Here is a 15,478-nt window from a genome sequence, read left to right as displayed (position 1 = left end):
AACCCATCGCACTTACTTTACAGCATCGCACACACTGCAGCATCACAATCTTTCGTCACCGCACACCACTTTGTGTTGAACAAAATAAGAGCTGGGGAAGCAACACGGGCACGGGTTGGAGTGACGGGGCGGGGCGGGGCAGGAGAAAAAAGTGCAATCGATACGATGGCCGCGCCATTGGTATTTGATGTAGCTTTTTCTTTCCCCCGTCCCGGAGCTTTCCAACCGCGTCCCGATCCCGATTCCGGTTCTTCCTGGTGTTTGAACAAAAACCAAAAAAACAGAAAAAAACGCTAGTATTTCCCGAAAACTACCACGAGCCGAAATCGGTAGCACCAGGCAGGGAAGTTACGGAACGGAAACCATTTTATAGCATCACTTTTTTCTTCTTCAGAGCGCTTAACACACTAGTCACACTGCAAAGAAAAGAAGGGGGCACCTGTTTCTAGAGACCTGATTCGACAGCAGCGATCATTGGTCGGGGTTTGATGATTCGAGCAAAACGTAGCTCCGTTTGGCGCGTCGTCACGATTTCCCTCGATCGGAGGGCGAGTAAAGGTGGTCGGAAAAAACGGAAACACAATTTGCTACCACCAGAGCAGAGGCTTTTCACAGAAACAACGCACTTCTTCTTGCAGCGAGATTCGTGCACGGCACCGTAAACGTGCACCCTCTTTCTACTGTTCGGGCGAGCTGCGACTGTCCGCTGCTGCGTGTGTGCGGCGTGTTTTTCTAGGTGACTGTACAGCACACGGTTACACGGAGCGAGATGTAACCTTTTTTTTCTTTCCTCTATCTCGGGGCGCGCGCGTCCAACGCACACAGGCGCACCGGGCGGGCTCCTGCGTGTACCAACACGAGAGCGCACGCGTGCACACAACGCTCGCGGTCTTGCAGGATGTACGCATGATCTTCGCAGCATCCGCGGGGTTTACGCGCGGCAGGTTGAATGCTTCACGCGAGTGCGACCGGTTTGTCGCGTTCACCGCTACTCGCCTGATGCCGTGGTAACCCTTGAGAGCTCAGACGAGTATTTCCAACCACCGCAACTTTTATTATGTTGGTGTAATGCTTATGTTGATATACCATTTTGAAGCTTCGCATCCGCCACTATTCGCGAACGTCCATCAAAAAGTCACAGACACTCTCATCCACGTCCCAACAAGCGATATCGTGTCCTTATGGAGGAAAACATTAAATTAAAATGTTAACCCATTCGTAGCTTTTTGGTACAAAATTCGGATCTCTAGCAGTCTTTTCGATTCCGAAATTTCACCGTCCGAAAATCGATAAATTCGGACAACGTATGCCACGAAGAACATTCGCAGACATTAGAGATAGAGTAGAATATGAATCTTTCAAAAAAGATTCGTTCTGAATCCTATAGGATTCGAATCTCAAAACTTTCCTGAACCTTTTATATTATTATTTTTATTATCTTTTAATATTCATGATTTTTAATTAATCTTGAATGATGTTTCGGTGAGTGTAAGTAGATCGAGCAAAAAAAAAGCCAAGCTCGCGACCAGGTGTCACCTGCTCCGCGATAAAGAGGCCCAAACCTCAAGCTCGAGCAGAGAAAAAAAAACAACAGTAACTCCACACACCTGGAATAGAGCGATATCCGCTAATGGCAAAAAAGTCCCATTAGAACGTCGTGCTAAACCACCCTAAGTTAAGATAGAACTCTACGCAATACTCCAAAAAAAAACGAGGGTCTTCTCATATAATTTGTGTCGCTTGGGCATTGATTTTTTTCCTGTATGAATCTTTGGGGTTTTCTTCATTCATTCAAAGATCCATGAATCTCAAAATGAAGATCAAAGAAGCGAAGATCAATTAAAACTCATGGATTTTAATCTGAACAGCTCAACTCTAGTAAGACATGCATAGACAATATAATATAATGCATGAATAACGTTAAAATGACATCCCAACGAGAAATTTTGGCGTCATTTTGATGTAAAAGAATTCTCTTGAGACCTGATCGCTCTTCTTTTCAGAAGTGTTTTACACCTTCTTTTGCAGCAGATTTCCTATGCAATTTTGGATGTAAAACACTTCTGAAAAGAAGGGTAAAACAATTCTCTTGATACTTGCGGGACACCGCAAAAGAGAACTGTTTTGACAACGTGACTGTGCAACGTGTTTATAACACCTATTTCTGGCTATACGCGTAAAAAACGTATACCCATTCGTAGTAGATTATATGAGCTGGGTTCAGGATATCTTTTCTTTCCCATAATAATTATTTTCATACAGTAAAATATTTTTGATTGTTTTATTATTTTGATACATCTATAATATTATATATAATACTATATATATCGTCCGGTTCGGTAGGCAATCAGGGGAAATGTTCAGATATCGTCCGACGCCTCCTCTGGTTCGTGCTGGCAAACAGCGACCACGGATCGTAGCAGGCTCCTTCGATGTACGATGTGCAGCACCACTCCGTCATGGCCAGTGAAAACACGTAGAACGCATTGATGATTATTTCAAGCCGCTTCTTCCTCCTTGTCGAGACCCTGAAATGTGTGAAAAGCACGGACAAATCATCATCAGTAAGAACTCTCTGCTGTGGGTTCTTACACACGTACTTACTGTCTGATGCGAGTTAACACGGCCCCGGTTAACCACCCCGAGTCGGTCAATCCAAGCGCTGCTATCGAACCCTGGCCACCGATACTATGTTACAACCGGTAACAACCGATGATCGCCGCGAAGTCCGGACTTGGCGAGCAGGTAATTGCAGATCCATCTGGAACATTTTCCGATGGCTGGCTGATCAAATCTGTTTCAAGGAAGGTAATTCACGTTGTAGTTTGGCAAAATAATGGTATTGTTTACAAATTCACAACTAACCCACCTTCATTAGTGGACTCTACTTTCCATACTCTACGAATACTATTTAATTGCCGGTAAAACGTGCCACTGCGTTTCATTCTTGCAAGACGGTCCATTTCACACACAATAACGGCTTTAACAAAACTCAAACAAATAATTAAACAACGAATACGCTGGTACACGGTCGAATGCTTGCTAGTTGGCCAGACTTGCACAGTAAACAGTAAACAGTAAACAAACAAAGGTTTGACAGCCAGTACCTCTTTCCACTGCGGTGCCTCCCAAAACAAATTATTGGTAGGTTATGAGGTGTCCATGCCTACCAAAAATACACTCGGCAAGGTTCTTTTCGGTAGGCATGGATACCTTTGGTAGGCAAGTGCAGCAGGGTTCTCCTTGGGATGTACTAGCTGAGGGACGGTTTTTTTATATGCTTCACCACGAAACCACAATGTTAGGCTTGCATGGAAAAAACGAGTTTTGAGTACAAGATTTCAGAAAATGATCTTAATTGTCTTTGTAACTGCTAACACCTATAAAAGACAGAGGAATTTATGAATAAATAAACAAGTTTTTCTGCCTGTTTGACATCCAACTTTGATGGAATATGTGGGCCTTCAAGGGTTACTGTCTATAAACCGGTTTCTGCTCCATCGATGGTCTTCCCGGTAATCACCGACCGACTGTTGCGAACGTTCTCATGGACGAAAAATTTATATTACGAGGGCGTACATGGTTAGGAAAAAATCAATTAATGTTCACGAAAAAATCATGTCCTTTTTATCTGCACGTTGAACGAACCGTAAAAAAGCGGTTCATTTGAATTTGAAACTTCAGTTCACCTGTATGCAGGTGTCGTATAACATATCTGCACCGTTTTCCCCCAGGGAAAATTTTCCTATGGTAAAAATGGAAAACTGGAAAATTCGTTGCGCTTCGGGGTCGATTGGTAGTTCGGTAATTTATTCCAGTGGAAAGCAGCTTTGAATTCAAGCTGGCTGGTTTGCTCGGTATCGCCAGCGGCTGGTTATGTAAAATCAACCCGGTACAAGCACTATAAAACGTATGCACGTCCATTGTAGCTGCCCACAAGCAACCGTGCACCTTTGGCAGGGCATGCGCATAGTGCAGCATCGTGAAACGTCTCCCCTTGGTGTCTGCTCATTTCACAAACGCCTAAAAGTAGGCATTGCACAGACATCTAGCTTCGGATCAGCAGGTAAATTACGGTTAAATTATTTTCCACTGGGCGGGCTTGATTTTCCGAGCGGAATTTTAAGCCGAAACGTATCGAAAAAACGAGTGTGTTTGTGGGGTTCGCTTTGCTAATCGCCGTGTTCTGCTTGCTTGCCCGAATTACAGCGTTCTCTGCGCAACGATGCAAATCCAGAGCAATATACAGAGTGTGAACTCGATTTTCGGCTGCAACTCGTCGGGTCATAGTGGCATCAACCAGCTCGGTGGCGTGTACGTGAACGGGCGGCCGCTGCCCGACTCCACCCGGCAGAAGATCGTCGAGCTGGCGCACTCGGGCGCGCGCCCCTGTGATATTTCCCGCATCCTGCAGGTCTCCAATGGGTGCGTTAGCAAAATACTCGGCCGGTACTACGAGACGGGCTCGATCAAACCGCGAGCCATCGGCGGCAGCAAGCCCCGCGTGGCGACGGCGGCCGTAGTGTCGAAGATCGCGGAGTATAAGGCTGAATGTCCGAGCATTTTCGCTTGGGAGATACGCGACCGTCTGCTTTCGGAGGGCACCTGCAACAACGACAACATACCGAGCGTAAGCACCACCACTGGTTCACCTGCCCTTCTTACTTTTCACACCCAAACCTTTTGCAGGTGTCATCCATCAATCGTGTCTTGCGAAATCTAGCATCGAACAAGGAAACGTCGTCGCAGAGCAATGAGACGGTGTACGAGAAAATCAAACTATTCAACAACACCAGCGGCCACTGGACCTGGTGCCAGAACATTGGTAGCGGTCAGTTCAACTTCTCCTCGCACCCGATTCCCCATCTGTCGCTTAAATCATCCGCCGAGCAGCCTTCCAAGCCAGGTGCGTTCAGTTTTCGTTCCTTTCGTCTGTTGGAAGACTTTGTTTTCCAGAGTAAAGTAACGTTTGTTATTAAGAACCGTTTGTCCACTTGATCTTTTCGATCAACTTAAACAATGTTTACATTGTTTTGCGGTAGAAACTAGTTTCCAAAACGTTGAATTATATAACATTTGTCGAAAATGCAAACGAAACTAGTTTCCGATTGTATCTTAGTTGGTTTTTCCATTGTCAACAACCTTCTTCTTTTAATCACCACTTTACCTCAGCCAACTGTTGCCTGGAAGAGATGAGTGATAAATACTCGTCCGAAGACGACGAGGACTCCGAGCTTCGCCTGAAGCTGAAGCGAAAACTGCAACGAAATCGAACATCGTTCACGAACGAGCAGATCGAAAATTTAGAACGAGGTAACTAGCGTTTCTCAGCTACCACCGCACACTACAATCGTTCTTTGACGCTTGATGTCTCGTTTTGTGTCGTTTTGTTCCAATCTCTTCCAACTCAAGCAGAATTCGAGCGCACCCACTACCCGGACGTGTTTGCCCGCGAACGGCTGTCCGAGCGGATCCAGCTGCCGGAGGCACGCATACAGGTATGGCTAGGGACACGGTCAGGTATGGTAAACCAGGTAAATTGCAATCCACTGTATATCAACAATAGTCTGATAGCCAAAGTCGTACGTGTGATAAACTGGGTGCTGGTACAGTGTCGGTAAGTTACTTCCCATACTCCATAAAAGGGAATTTATGTTAAGTAGTAGATGAACGAGCATATGGAATGGTTGGGTTTCCAGTCTTCTCATTCCCAGCACGAATCGATGAAATTCATCCCCCCCGTGGAATCGCTGTTCCGGTGGTAAATAAATAACTCGCTTTTAAACTCGCAACCAATCGTCTTTTCTTACCAATCTGACAAACAGTCGCTAATGAACTCTTTGCATCCGACATTGGCTAGCCCCTTAACGCCGTGGGTGTCGAAGCGGAATGATTGCATTAAAATCGCTGTCAGAGCAAGGGTTAAAGTACTATCGCTTAGTAATACATGGAAACTATTATTGGGACTTGCAATGACCCGTTTGACGTAGGCGAGGGGGAGGATGGGCAGTTGAGAGGAACGTATAAAATCGCAAACAGATGTGCGAGTAGCGTAATTGCCACCCTAGTGGCCCCAGATGGGTTCTACTCGAATAACGATTTACCAGATTCGCCCGTTCGCCCGTCTTAATTGCTTTAAAAAATGTCATATCGTTAGCACTATAGACTTGGTTGGTCGGGTGATTACGTAATGGGGTCACACTGGGGCACCGGTCAACACAAGTGAGAAAGAAACTGTGTTTGAGAAACAATCCATCCCAGGTTTGTAAATAAAATGAACACCCACACCGGATACTACAATGTATTTGTCGATTTTTAGCAAAACTTCAACCAAATCGTTCTTTACTTTCTATTAACAGTTTATTTTATTTGGTTTTAACTTTAATATGTGTGGAATCAAATTTGAAAGACAAACAAAAAATCACACTCTTTAGCAAATTCTAATTTCTTTTTTAACTGAGTTACATTTTGGTATTTTCAATTTTCATCAATGATGACAATGATGAATCCATGGCACTTGGTAGCATGAAAAAAATTAAATGTATGTAATGCCTTTATGCATTACGTTGGCTGTCACGTCCCATGTTACGGGAGACAGTAGCAATCCTTATCAGCACTTTTCTATAATATGGTATTGTACTCGTAGCGAAGTAGGCTGTAGCAATGACAAAAATGTATCCTTTGGGAAGTCTAGTTTTTGTTTGGTTTTGAAAACTGTTTGATAACCAAATTTCAACACGTTGGCTGCCGTGTCACCCCAAAAGCGGATGACAGCAGTAATGCTCATCAGCCCACGTACACTTAAATAGTAGTGGACTTATATAGTAGCAGTGCAAAGTAATGGCTAAAATGTCTCCTTTAGTAATTGAAAATCGTTGGTTCAATTCATTTTACAACCAAATTTGACACGTTGACTGCAACGCCCCCCAAAAATTGGGTGACAGGACCAATTAGTTCTGAAAAGTTTTTGACCCATATATAGATGAAAATGCATCACAAAAACCATAGAAATATTAAAATTATTTTTTTCGGGAAGCTAATTCTTTGCTTGGTCTTCGAAAACCATCGGTTTAACAAATGTTATAAACAAATTTTATTAAAAAAGATTGTACTGCTAAAAACGCTTGACAGTCAACATGTTAACATAAATAATTGAACTGAAATAGGTTTCATAAGGATACGTTTCAGTAAATATTTTAGCATACTACTATAGAAGTCCACTACCCGCTTTTGGGGTGACATGGCAGTCAACGTGCTAAGAGCAGACATGTTGGCGTGGTATGATGTATCTTATGTTCGTTCGGTCTTCTTCGGTTGTCCTGGCGGTTGCTCTGGCCCATAGTGCAGCTGGGCCACCCGGTGCCGCCATGCTTGGTGCAATCTGGAGCTAAACGAAACTGCCCATTTCGCTCCGTTCGCCCCATTATGCCGATGTCAAACGCGGGATCCGACACGCAAGCTCTCACCCAACCAGCCAAAAAGAAAGCAATTCACCCGCACACACCCATAAAAAGAAGCCCTACAAACAGTTTGAATGAACTCAGGCCTGCGCGCGTGTATCGGAGCTTGTATGAAAAGAGAGCCCGCGTGGAAACAAAATTTTTATTCAGATTCAGATGAATCTGAATGATTCTTTGTGCTTTATTCTTCTTCTTCTTGGCGTAACGACCTCTTGGTCATGCCTGCCCGTTAAGGGCTTACGAGACTTGTTTCCCTGTTGTACGTGGATAGTCAGTCCTCTCGTACAGGGGAGGGTCCGGTCTCGGTTGGGATTCGAACCCACGCCGTCGAGGTGGTGTGCCCCGACGCTCATGGGCCGATTTTCATGAATGATTCATGAATCCCAAAAATACATCAACTGATGAAAAGTGATGGCCCAAAAATGGGTAGAGGGACCTAATTTTGTTTTGTTTTGTTGCATGATCCACGCCAATGAAAGAATCGTTCCTGACAGATCCATGAAGATTCATTAAGGTTTGAAGATTCGAATCCCTAAAGATTCATGAACCCATCTTCGAATGAACGTAGCTGCTTAAAAAGAAAAAGCAGCCGAATACTCCCCAGGAAAGTAGCGGTCATGTTTCATAGCGGAATGTTAGCCGGGTGGACAAGCTCTCATGCGGGCCGGATGCGACTGCTCGAAAACACGCGCCGCTCGATGCACGTTGAGTGCCCGCGTGCGTGCCACCTTGTGTGCTGGTGTTGATGCGCTCGGGGATGCTGGGGCGCATCTACCACCGCGGCCTGACACTGAGTGCCGTTGCACACAGATCGAGCGAGTGCTGTTGATTTATTAGTCTAGACTCTACTACACTGTAACTGGCTGCACTCTTGCAAAAAAAAAAATGAAATACAGTAGAAGACCCACAGGCGTAACAGGGACAGGGAGATAGAGAGAGGGAGAGGGAGGGAGAGACTGCAACGAAAAAAAAGAAGAGAAAAAAGAATATATACCCCAGAACTCTCGGCGCGCCTGGTCCTCGTCGAAGGTGTTTGTGTTTTTACCTTTTGCGTTCGGTTTCTCAGTTATATTAATATCTTTGCACGCAAACATTACGCACAGGCCGACCTCCGTCCGCGGGTTGCAGTAAAATCTTGCGATCATTCGGCATTCGTCCCCCCCCTCACCCTTCCTCCCCTCCCCCCCTCTGCTCGCGCGTGTCTGTGTGTATGTGTGTGGGAGAGGGAGCCAGACGGATGCGCTGGCCGAGCGAGACGGCGTGAGCGAGCGTGAGCGCTGGCGGATCCGCTGCACGCGGAAAACAAAAGCACCAGTTCGGCCAGTCAGGAGGCCTCGGTCAGCCTGCAGCCCGAGTTTTGCACTACACTGCATGCGTCCGTTGTTTCCGTTTCTCTTTTTTCGGTTCGGTCCCCGTTTTCCCCCGGAATATCGGTACGCTCCGGAACGGTTCTGGCCGCTGGCAAACGCGCCGTGTCGGGAGCCGTGTGTCCCGATTCCTCGTGCCGCGCTCCACTCAACAACACGTTCGTCCAGCACAACACGACGGAGGATTTCGTGGTGGAAAACAAAAATCTGCGCAAAGCCATCGCAAAGTGCAGCAAGGAAGGAAAACCACCAACACCCGACCAGCTTCCGGACAAGTGCATCCTCGCGGCCCGTCACCACTCGGTGGCAGCGGAAGGTGGTGCAAGGTGGTGTTGGTGTGTTGGAGTGTGACTCCTTACTCGGATCCTCCTCCTCCCCCCACCCCACCCACCGCGGTCGTTCGGTGACGGAAGGAAAAACAATCATGTGCAGTGCCGTTCCGTGGGGGATATAAGAGTGTTGTGTTTTCCCAACCACCCCACCTCCCTCCCTCCCCACCCCTTACACACACACACACCCTCGGGTATCCTTTTTTAAAAATCCCATCTTCTTCTTCTTCTTCTTCTTCTTGCTCGTCGTGCTGCTCACAGTCCCGTTTCTCCTTGGTGCTCCGATTTGCGTTTAACGGTGTCGGTGTCCCCAAAATTCCGACCACCAAAAAACCCCTACACAGAGCTGGCTGCCTGCCGCCGTTACTGCGTTACATCGAGCTTTGGGTGTTGCGAGTGTGAAGGCCCGTGTGTTTCTCTGGCTGTGCGTAAAAAAGCAGGGGGGGTTTTTTTTTTGGTTTTCGCTAACCGGGGGATTCGGAAAAATCGAGAAACGATCCAGCGAACAGTGAGCGTGTGTGTGTGTGTGTGCGTGTGTGCGTGTATTTATCCCGAATCACACAACAACAACAACAACAACAACATCAAAAACACGCGAGGAAAATACCGTTCCGTTCGTCTTCCTGAAAAAAACAAGTCCGACAACTACTACGTCAACAAGAAAGCAATCGGAGAAGCGGATGCCAGCCATCGGCACCCGATGTAGTGCACTTTTCATATGTGTGCCCGTGTGCGTGTGTGCGTGTGTGTGTGTATCCGTGGCACGGCGAGTCCTTGCGGTCGCCCGAAATCCCGATGCCAACGCCAGCGTCCAGCCACCATCCACGTCCTGCAAGCAACGAGCAGCAATCAACCACCAGGCACCAGGCCCAGCGAGCAATCATCATCTCCCGTCGAACAGCGCCCGAACAGCGGCCATGAGTTCCTGCTAACCGCCGTTGCCTAGCATCCGCGCTGGTGCCGCGCCGTCACACCGTCCGGGGTTGTTTTCCTTTCGTTCCGGGTCCGGGTACCGTTCCGTTTCGTTCTGTTTTGCGTGCCGCGGCAAGGGTAGGCAGCAGGGGGAGGTTTTCTTTGTGCCGTTGCGTTTTTCCTTACTGGCACCGGCACCACCCGCCACCCGCTCCCCGGTCGCCCGTGCACGGTTTGTTCGGTTTCCCTCCCATTCGGCCCGCCTCCGACAGTCGTTTCTACGGTTCAGTTGACACCGCGCGTTCTCCCCGTTCACCAGCAACACTCCCACCACCACCACCACCACCACCACCACCCGCCACCGCGCGCCCTCTCGCACCAAGAGAACACAAACAACAGTGACAGGCAGCCGCCGCCAGCTCGACAACGACGACGACGACGACGGCAAGGACGTCCAATCCTTGGGCCGTCTGGGCGGAAGGGGTTTGTTCTCGCGTCTCCGGCCGGCCCGGATGCGCACCCACACACACACGCACGCACACGCGCACCCACATTCGCCTTATTCACACCAATAAACCACCACCACGCCGGTGCGCCCGTGCCTTTCCCGTGTTCCCGTCCGGCGAGTGGTAGGCGCTCCATTCCCGAGGAGCCCGCGACGCCGACCATCGAGCTGCCCCCCGCACGGCGGATGTTACCAGCGCGTCCCGATCGACCAGGAGACAGCCCAATCCGGCACCATTAGTCCTGCCACGCACAGGTAAATCGATCGAGAGGGCAATCGACAGGGTTGCTTTGCGCTTTGCGATTCCAAACAACACCTTCTCCACGTTAGTACACTGACAGCTGTGTACTGCGATCTACTACATGCCAGCGGGGAGTTGGACAAACAAACAACTCTTGCGTCCTTAAGACATAAGCTGCTTTTTTGTGTGTTGATTACATGCGCTCCTAATTCCATGAAGAGGTAAACAGAATGGGGAGAACTTTGACAGATCCCCCTAATACACTCAGTGCTTCTCAAAACAATCACGCGCCCAGGTGAACAATCAATATCCCCCAAGGATCTGGGCTGGTGCATATTCGCGCTTGATCTCCAATTACGATTCGATCAAGAGGAGGAAGCCTGGGGGTTTGAACTTTAAACTGATTAACATTAGAACTACCGCGATTTTGACGCTTGAAACTTTACCGCGATTTATGTTCAATATTGAAAAGAAAATTTTACTTTTGAATACATAAGAATAAAGATTCCATTGGATGTGTGAAAGTCATGCATTAACATTTGGTAGAATTGTTCAACTTTAAGAAATACATGTGATTGAAAATGTCGCTGACCAGTCAAAATGACTGGCCCGGTAGTTCTAGTGTTAAGTACTCATGGACTTGAACTAAACTGCTACAAATGACTAAATCTGATGTAATTGAGTCGGTACAGAAGAATTTGTTCCCTGTGGATACTAAAGAGGCCAAGGCGTACATCCATATCCTTATTTACACTCATCTTCAGATGCTTGCGAAAGGTAAACAAATTTACTTTCGCTCTGTTTTTGAAAACCTAACAATCCTATGAAGTAAAGTGTGCAACGGAGGTACTATCCTCGACTTTGTTTCATGTTGTTCCTCTACACCTCAGTTACTTTCTGACTATTGAGGTCATTATGACTTTCCGTCGAGACCTGTCAATTTTAACGATGGTGTTCCATCCAAAAAATAAACAACACGTTGAAAACAGCAAAAAATTGTTCACTGTGTCGATATCTTCTCGACGATCCAAAACGACCTCATATGTTGTCACACGTAATGACCTGATATGTTGCCACAACATGTTTACTATCCATCGATAACGACATAATCTGTCAGATTTCTCGACGCGACTCGTTAAGCCAATGTAAGATACGAAACCAACCATATGAAAGGTAAACATTTACTTCCTTACTTGAAAAAGACAGTGGAAAAGTAAACAACATATGCAAAAGCGTTAACATGGCCGGGCACGTCGAGTACTGACGACGTATGTCCTAGTTCTTGTTTATCCTTTGTATGAGGATTTGACAAGACGCGTCCAAAAACTAACAGATCGCGTCGTTATCTCATGATAACCTCAACTGTTGAGAAAATAAGCTGTCGTACAAATATTGTGGGGACTAAAATGGTAATGTAGGAAGGACTCGCTGTATTCAGTCCAATCCAAACATCTAAAATAATAACAAAACAAACAGCATCTGTCATCTGAATTTGCTTTGCATGAAGTCATTGAAATCCCAGGAAATAAAAATCGTCAAATTCAATAACAATTTGTTGCGGGTGAAGTTATGCACCTCTGGCGCCCGCACCTTGGTAAAGGTGGTCACTTTTCGCACCACCTCCGCACAGGGTGACTCATCCTCGGGCGATGTGAAGGTTACGTGGCGGCGGGCTTGCCGCCCCGGGGCCGGTGGTTTTTCTTTCCTTCCGCTTCGCGTTAGCTTTCCGCCACATTCTCCGACGCTGACCCGTCCCGTCTGCTGGAATCAAAACAGCTCCCACACTTTTCGGCCTTGATGTTTGGGGCCACGCTGTAGGAAGCTGTGTAGTATTTTCCGACCTTTGCGGATGAGTGCAGTGGCTAAAGCGAAGGATTTCCCACACTCCCACACGGGCGGCTGCAGAAGGCGAGCGAAATGCATTCTCGACGCCGTTTTTGCACGCCTTTTTATTTCTTCCTGCTTGCTTTTACGACCCGCAGAGCTAGACACTGGCTTTACTAGTGTGCACTCATTTTGCGCATTTGCCGGGGGTTGCCGCTTCGTTGTTGTTCGCTCTGTGTTTGCCTCGGTTACGAAACCACCAAACCACCAAACCGTTTGCGTGGCCCATGCCTCCGCGACTCCGCGTTCCCTGCGCCGTTCGTCGAACGCCGGGGACGATTTGTGTTTTTTGCTTTCGGTTTGACGTTTCGCTGGGGATCAAAAAGGGTTCGGGTGCAGGTCGGGCCCTGGAAGGCCGGGCTTGGCCGATTCATTTCCCGGTCTACCGCATCGCCCGGGTCGCTTTGTTGTTGTTAATAAAATGTTTACTGGTGCGTTGCATTGCTGGTTCGCCCATTTGGCTCGTCAATCGCCGTCAAATCCTTCGGCCGGTGTCTTTTCCGGACACACACACACACGTCTCTGTCACCAGCGGGAGGAATGGAGTCACACAGCCTCCTCTGACATCCGCACCCAGTCTGAATTGCGACTATTTTTTGCCCCGGCGAGCGTTGGGTGTTCTTTGCGAACCCTTTGAGTGCAAACCCGGGAGACAAGACAAGCAAAGTGGCGACTCAATCGACCCGAGCAGCATTAAACGATGACATTTACTTTACGTCATCGGTTTAGTAACGCGTTCCCGAGCAAAAAAGCGTTACTATGGTTAGCTGCTGTAAAATGTCCAACAACGTAAGTGTAAATGACCAACCCATCGATTTCTGCAGATAGAGGAGCAGTCCAATCCCCAAACAATTGAGCGATGGCCGAAACTGTAACATATTAACTGCCACGTCACCCATTACGCCGGTGACAGCAGTAATCCTCATCAGCTTTTTACACTAATACAGTGATCTACTAATATAGTTGAGGGCTACAGTTTTAGTGGAAAGGATTTATGTTTTTATTGCTGCTGTCACCTGCGAAATGGGTGACGTAAGCCGACGTGTTAAGCGACAGCCTCCTCGTCAGCCGTTTGCGAGGCAATAGCTTTCGTTTTTTCCCAAATCTTATTTTTCTCAAAGTGTCTCCAACATCCTGACTTAGGGATGACCCCGCTTTAATTGGCGAAAACAAGTAAGACCTTATAATTTTTTTGGCGAGATTCATTCATATGAATCTTTCACCTAAGATTCATTCAGATGGATTCATGAACCTTTTAGGATTCGAATCTTCACTCGTTTATGAATCTTTCGAAATATAAATGAATCTTCATGAATCTTTCATGGATCTTTTACGAATCTCCATGATTCTTTCATTGACCTAGATCATGCGACCAAAAAAAGGTCCCGCGACCCGTATTCATCAATTGATTATTTTTTGGGATTCATGAATCGCTCATTTATAGATTCATGAATCTCTAAAACACAAAGAACCATTAAGATTCACGAATCTGAATCTGAATCACACAACTCTTTTGAGGATATCATGCGATAGCGACGTGATCCGTCAAACTCCCGTACAAAATGTAAACAACGTGAGGAAACCAGAGAAAAGTGGACGAGAACGCACAGACTTTGTTTACTTTTTGTGCGGGGGTTTGGCATGGTGCGTTGAGAACACTGACAGATCATGTCGTTATCTCATGATAGCATCAATTGTTTAGATCAAGCCTTTTGCCAATGGAACTTTTACTTCTATTCAACTCCAGTTTAAAAACATTGCATCCAAAAACGCGTTGACGGATGGAATTCGAAATGCCGAAGCGTTACGTAACCCTTGTGGCAATAGAATTTGGTTTGTTTTTGCCATTCGTGAAATCCTTCGAATCACAGTTCATTGCTCGTAAACGTCGTGATACTGGAAACGATGTTTAACGCAGCTTGTTACGCGGCATAATCGACTCACTCGGTTGACGTGAATGTCATTAGGTTGAGCTCGTAGGTGTTAAAGGGTTAACGGTGTCCTGTTCACCCGGTCTGGATGGACGGAGGTTTCGGCACCATTCCACTCTCACCCTTCTCGCTCAAGGTGTCACCAAGCGTTTTCGGTGGGAACGATGGGCAAAATGCATTAATCGTAACCCACATTCTCAATCCGTCATCTAGTGCTGGGTGCAACATAAAAAAAAAACACTAAACGAACGATTTTACGACTTGCCATTTGCCGATGATTCGTCGGCTTTCGGGCCTGACTGATTTGCCTCGCTCGAAGCCGCGCATTTTCATTCAACGCTTGCACACCCCCCTTACACTCTTCCCCGCCCGCTATGGCAGCACTTCCGCCTCCCAGGTCGTCCCCCCAGCCGCCCCAATCCTCGGTTTGATGGGTCTATTTTTGTTTCACTCGCTTTAAATAGCGCCTGTCGCAAACGCTGCCTCGGTTGCTGAGGGAAGGAAGGGTCCAACGTGGTGGGGGAAGGGGGTGCGAGGCGGGCTCTGGGTTGCCCTACGCAATGTTCTTTGCTTTTCCGAGTCGCACCTCAGGGTGCAACCGATTTTCCTTACATTTTTCGCAAGTCGTTTCGCCAGCGCGCGTCGGTGTGCGCTCTTATCGGGCGAACTTTACACACACACACACACGCACGCACACACGTAAATTACTTTGCTCATCCGGGTCGCGCGTCGATGCGCTGCAGCTCCTTCGAGGTGCATCGAAATTAGACCTGCTCCCGAAAGGCTGGTGCCGCATTGCTCCGATCAGCTGATTGTTTGCAAACATTGGCCCGCCAACATTGCCCACTG

The 15,478-nt window shown here is 47.3% G+C and overlaps 1 protein-coding gene across 1 annotated transcript; it reads left to right on the top strand.

The window, feature by feature from the left end:
- The first annotated feature begins 1,474 nt into the window (after positions 1–1,474).
- On the top strand, positions 1,475–5,832 carry LOC131291078 (paired box protein Pax-6). Its single transcript, XM_058320266.1, has 6 exons — positions 1,475–1,482; positions 4,210–4,630; positions 4,690–4,906; positions 5,173–5,313; positions 5,413–5,617; positions 5,826–5,832. Exons 1-6 carry the CDS (start codon positions 1,475–1,477, stop codon positions 5,830–5,832), a joined length of 999 nt encoding a protein of 332 aa, XP_058176249.1.
- The last annotated feature ends 9,646 nt before the right edge of the window (positions 5,833–15,478 follow it).

Source organism: Anopheles ziemanni, chromosome X, assembly GCF_943734765.1.
Source record: "Anopheles ziemanni chromosome X, idAnoZiCoDA_A2_x.2, whole genome shotgun sequence".
NCBI classification, from domain to species: Eukaryota; Metazoa; Arthropoda; class Insecta; order Diptera; family Culicidae; genus Anopheles; species Anopheles ziemanni.
Note: the sequence above shows the minus strand (reverse complement) of the source record. Positions and strands in the feature narration are given on the sequence as shown.

What these genes read in the sequence shown, in the direction of transcription:
- LOC131291078 (XM_058320266.1), top strand. An exon ending in CGAGCAGCCTTCCAAGCCAG is followed by an intron (nt 4,907 to 5,172) that starts GTGCGTTCAGTT and finishes ACTTTACCTCAG; the next exon opens with CCAACTGTTGCCTGGAAGAG. An exon ending in GATCGAAAATTTAGAACGAG is followed by an intron (nt 5,314 to 5,412) that starts GTAACTAGCGTT and finishes TTCCAACTCAAG; the next exon opens with CAGAATTCGAGCGCACCCAC.